Here is a 5,232-nt window from a genome sequence, read left to right on the forward strand (position 1 = left end):
ATTATAATAGAAGTCAGCACTACAGAATCCCACTACCCCCCACTACACACACTTTCCCACGCCGCCTCCCCTTCCCACTCCAGACTTACCTTCCTTCTCCAGCAGGGCCCTCTTCCTCATCTCCCTGGTCAGGGGGCGGGACTAAGAGGGTCGGGTCCTCACACAGCAGAATGTTGGCAGCTTCTCCCATCCCTGCCGCACAGCTGCCCATACATGCTGCGGGCGGCTGTGCGGCAGGGAAGGAACGACACTCTCTCGGGGGGCCCTCTTCTTCCTCGCTGGGCCTCCCCAAGTGGCGGAACGCCAGGGCCCGGTCGCGATTAAGACCGCTGCGACCCTGGTAGTTCCGCCAGTGCCTCACACTAACCATCCATATAACCCTAACACTAACCCTCCCTGTAACTCTCACACTAATTCTCACACTAAGCATAACACTAACCTTCCCTGTAACCCTAACACTCTCTGTAACCCTAATGATAACTCTCCTTACAAATGTCACATTATCCCTCAATAAACCCTCATACTAGTCTTCCTTGTAACCCTTACACTAACCCTTAGACCATGTAACCCTAATACTAAAGCTGGCCATACACTATACAAATTTCGGGCGGTTGTTGATGAACTGGGTGAAATTTGCAGTGGGAGCCTCTTTTTGGACCCTTCAGGTGGCAATCAGCTGATCGAAGGAGCAGGTTGGGAAAATCATGGAACGAACAGAGCCAGCAGCCAATGAGCTGCCGGCTCTGTTTGGGTATTCTGACAGCGGGAGATTCCACTATCAACGCCCGTAAGCGTTGTTGGAGGAATCTGTAAAATTTTCTTTCTTCAGCCCATCGGTTGAACAAAGAAAATATTACAGCGTTTGGCCATCTTTACTCTCCCTTTAAAACAAATACTAACCATCCCAGAAGCCCTCAAAATAACCACATTCACCAGCATGGAATTTTCAGGGCCAATACCCATTGCTTTAAAATAGCAATCTGATTATTTAGTGGCTCAATAGTTAATAATAATTGAATAGTTAAGTAGTACATTTATTGGTACAGGTCTCCACATTCACACCAGAAGGGCAATGGTGGAGGACGTTGGAGAGAACAAGAGGGACTGCCAAAAAAAGGAGCAGTTGTAACATACAAGACTCTCCCTTCGGCTGCATTCACACCTAGACTATAGGTGTGTTTAGGGATTCCTGCTGCAGGATATCGCAAGTTGCTGCCACAGGAATCCCTAAACACACCCAAACTATAGGTGTGAAAAAGGTTTTAATGGCAGTGGAAGGTGGTCAGTGTAGTGAACTGAGGTTCAGAGTCCCTCTGAGATATAATAAACCGATGGGCTATGTAGGGGTCCACAATCCATGTATGATAATAAAACATATATTTCAAGCTGGCTGGCCCTTTAACATAGTTCAGCCTAACAGAGTGGCTGAAATAAGGGCAAAATGATAAATACGCGTACATCAGTCCCCGGGGGCATAAGAGCCTGCAAATTACCCCATTAATAATTCACAGTACAATCTGAAATGTAATGTCGGTGCTGAGGCTGAGATCTACGCAGAGTCGGCTGTTCAATACTGCAGATCATCTCTGCTCTGGGTTTGGGAAATAATCACTGCTTTGTGTTAGCATGCAACACAGCGAAAGCTAAAGATAAACTAAACAACAGCTGCTAAATTACAGCTGAACTGTTATCAAGACAGAAATATATATACACACACACTATATTGCCAAAAGTATTGGGACGCCGGCCTTTACACACACATGAACTTTAATGGCATCCCAGTCTTAACAGTATATGAGCTATTTAACGTGCCAAAGGATTTGTATTTCTGTCCATGCAATCCTGAGATTGCCACAGCCCTGCCATGCAGCATATTCCTGTTTGGTAGGAAAGGAGACCTAATTCTTCCATGCTGCAATTCAGTGACACTTAACAGGTCTTGTTCCTCCCCCCCAGCCTGTGACTGGACAGTGAAGAAGAAGAAGCAGACTGAATAGCTCATCTGTCTGTCTCTCTGATCTCTCTCCCTATTCACATGTTCATTGTTAGCACACAGCAACTGCGCTGCAGTTCATCACTTTCAGTTGTACCCTATGCACATTAAAGTATTATCGTATTCTGAACAAGGAGTAAAAATGCGTTAAAACAAGCGACCTCTGCAGCTATAGACTTTGTGGAGCAATTTATCTCCAAATTTCACAACAGAGGCGATGAAATCACAGCTTCTGTCTCATTTCTTTTCATTGCAGCAGAATCTTGGCAGCTTACAGCCCCCCCAACACCCAGCCCCTCCCCATCACCACCACACAGCCCCTTCCCACCATCACCATCCGACCCCTCTCCACCACGATCCGGCCCCTCCCCACCACCATCACCACTCGGTCCCTTCCCACCACCATCACAACCCAGACCCTCCCTACCACCATCACCACCCGGCCCCTCCTTACCACCATCACCACCCGGCCCCTCCTTACCACCATCACCACCCGGCCCCTCCTTACCACCATCACCACCCGGCCCCTCCTTACCACCATCACCACCCGGCCCCTCCTTACCACCATCACCACCCGGCCCCTCCTTACCACCATCACCACCCGGCCCCTCCTTACCACCATCACCACCCGGCCCCTCCCCACCACCATCACCACTCGGTCCCTTCCCACCACCATCACAACCCAGACCCTCCCTACCACCACCCAGCCCCTCCCTACCACCACCCAGCCCCTACTATACCTAAACTATTTCCACAATTTGTCTCCGACCAGGCAGGCCCTTGCACTATATATATATATACAGTATATTTGGTAGATCTAAAGAAGGTTGCCCAATCAAATTGTAACATGGGTCCTGCGCTTTAGATTGACCAAAACAATTTGAAGCCAAATCAAACCCATCTATTCAACTAGAATCAAATCAGGAAGGCCATTGCACTTCATAGTTTACGGTAGATTTAAAGGAGATTGTACACTTTTATATTGTATGGTCAGCTTAGAGTTGATTGTCCAATCAGATTGTGACATGTATGCTATGTAGATTGAGTGTTTCTTGCCAACTGGCTGGGATTCCCCTCGTTGCATGCACTTGCAACCCACCCAGCCAGGATCCTTGTAAAGCCCCTTTCTCTTCCCAGCTTGCAAAAAAAATGCTGCATGTGCACTCTATGAAGGGGGAGGTATGTATTCACAATGAGGGGCGATGCCATCATACCCAATGCTGGCTGCGTGTTCCACCCAGCTCCCTCATACAACCAACACATGCTAAAGAGAACCAGCTTGGAGCACTGCAGCAGGCAGCTGTGGAGGATTCATAATAAGAGCATCGAGCCCCAAGCTGCAGGAGAAGGAGGGAGGGAGTGAGGACTTTCCTCCTGTCAGAGGTTGAGGAGGGAGGGGGGCATCAGATGCTTCTGCTCCAAAGAACCTGCATGCCGGGGTCTCATTCCGCTCTGTAGACCATTGTAGCCGGAATTGCAAGCGTTAAAGGCAGCAGGAGGCTTGTGCTGCAACATGAACCTGCATCAAGGGTGTTCCATGCCGCCTCAGCCTCCTTCTCCGTACAACCACCGTATGATGGACTAAAATTCTGCTTCGTGGTTCCCCGCAAAGGATATCTGTCTTTGTCGTGGACCCATCAGGCGAGCAGCTATGTGCAGCAACCAAGTCAGCTTTCAGGATGAGCAGTGTAAATTCTATTCCTATATGTTCTACCAGGCCGTGCGGGACCAGGAACCCGTCTGGAAGCTGGAGGAGATGCGGACCATGGCGTATTTTCACTGGGAAGAAGACGCCAGCTTGAGATGCTATTCCCCCTCCGACGCTCTCATGTACGCCGTGGTGCATAATCATCTGCGCTATGCCCAATATCTGCTGTCTCACTTCCCGGAGGAAGCTCTCAAAGTACCAGGTATCAAATTCTGCTGCTGTCCTCCGTCGGCACCACACCTGGCCCTGGCCGTCACCTACGACAGGAGAGACATTCTAATCATGATCATCAAGATCTCCCACAAGCTGCCGAGCCTGCATTCCTACATCAACAGAGGCAGCTGCTTCCATCTTTCGGACGGGAAGACCCCGCTGCACCTGGCCTGCGAGCTGCTCAGCGCCGAAACGGTCTTGATCCTGCTGGGCAACGGGGCATCTCCGAAGATCCTGGACCGCAAAGGGGAGACACCTCTGGATATCATACTGGAGCAGCTGTGGAGCTCCAAGGTCAACGTGGACTCGAAAAAACTGTGCCTGAATTATTTGCTGCTCTTCTCCCCGTCCCTGAAATTCAAAATGAGGAAGATCTTGAAGGAGAACCCAGAATTCTGGACTCCGCTGCTGGGGGAAGACAAATTCAATTACCTGGTGGGCAACACGCCTGCCACCTTGTATCTGACAGCTATGCAAAAGGTCCTGCGGTGTCTGTCCCCTGCCCACTTTCCACACAGCATCAAGGCGCTCCCCATACCTCACGCTTTGAAGCCATTGCCTGGGACAGGTTAAAAGACTTCTTCATCATTCCAACCTGAGACCTTCCCCCCTCCCCCCCAAAAAATGAAATAAACTGTATTCATCGCAATCATGCGCAAAGATGAGGCATGTTACAGACTCCTGGGGTCTGTCTGGTTTGGCGTATTGTTTTCAGGCTGATTTTTGATGGACGTCATATTTATTGTGTGTTTTTTAAATTGAATTAATTATTTAACATTTGTTGCAATCACGGTAACATGGATTTTTTTGTATTTCTCATCTACCAACCAATCAACCTCTGCCTTTCCTGTTACTAAGGCGGGTTAGTACATGTAAGGGAGATGTTTACTGGTTGCTGGAGGGAAAGACAAACTATACTTTGGGACCTGTCCGGTCTGTTGCAGTGCTTTACTGCACATGCGTATTATGCCTGCGCTCATTTAGAATGGTCTGCCAATGCATCTCAACGGACATGAAAGTACCCTTTAAATGCAGCACCATGCAAAGCTATTGTATTGTACGTTTGGCTGCTTTCTGAATGAATTGCAATGTGTTACCATGTGTTGCGGTAATGCACAGTAAAATACGCGTTTTTCCATGCGTTACCGCCGCACATAGCCATACATACCGCATACATGAGATCTTTAGTTTGATAAAGGTGACTTCAGATAGGCAGATTGCACACTGGAAAAGACGCCAATTGCTGTGTCTTAGAACAGTGGCGGGGCTGGGAAGATTTATGGTCCTGTCACACAGATGGTGAGAAGCGCCTTCGTTT

At 48.8% G+C, this 5,232-nt stretch overlaps 1 protein-coding gene across 1 annotated transcript; it reads left to right on the plus strand.

Moving 5' to 3' along the window:
• The first annotated feature begins 3,149 nt into the window (after positions 1-3,149).
• Positions 3,150-4,546, plus strand: LOC108796731 (ankyrin repeat domain-containing protein 9-like). Its single transcript, XM_018568245.1, has one exon. It carries the CDS (start codon positions 3,645-3,647, stop codon positions 4,485-4,487), a length of 843 nt encoding a protein of 280 aa, XP_018423747.1. The 5' UTR covers positions 3,150-3,644; the 3' UTR covers positions 4,488-4,546.
• The last annotated feature ends 686 nt before the right edge of the window (positions 4,547-5,232 follow it).

The sequence above is a fragment of the Nanorana parkeri genome, unplaced genomic scaffold (assembly GCF_000935625.1).
Source record: "Nanorana parkeri isolate BGI_ZX_2015 unplaced genomic scaffold, ASM93562v1 scaffold31, whole genome shotgun sequence".
Taxonomy (NCBI): Eukaryota; Metazoa; Chordata; class Amphibia; order Anura; family Dicroglossidae; genus Nanorana; species Nanorana parkeri.

Excerpts from the sequence above, each read along its gene's own strand:
- LOC108796731 (XM_018568245.1), top strand. The coding sequence starts at position 3,645 with ATGTGCAGCAACCAAGTCAGCTTTCAGGATGAGCAGTGTAAATTCTAT.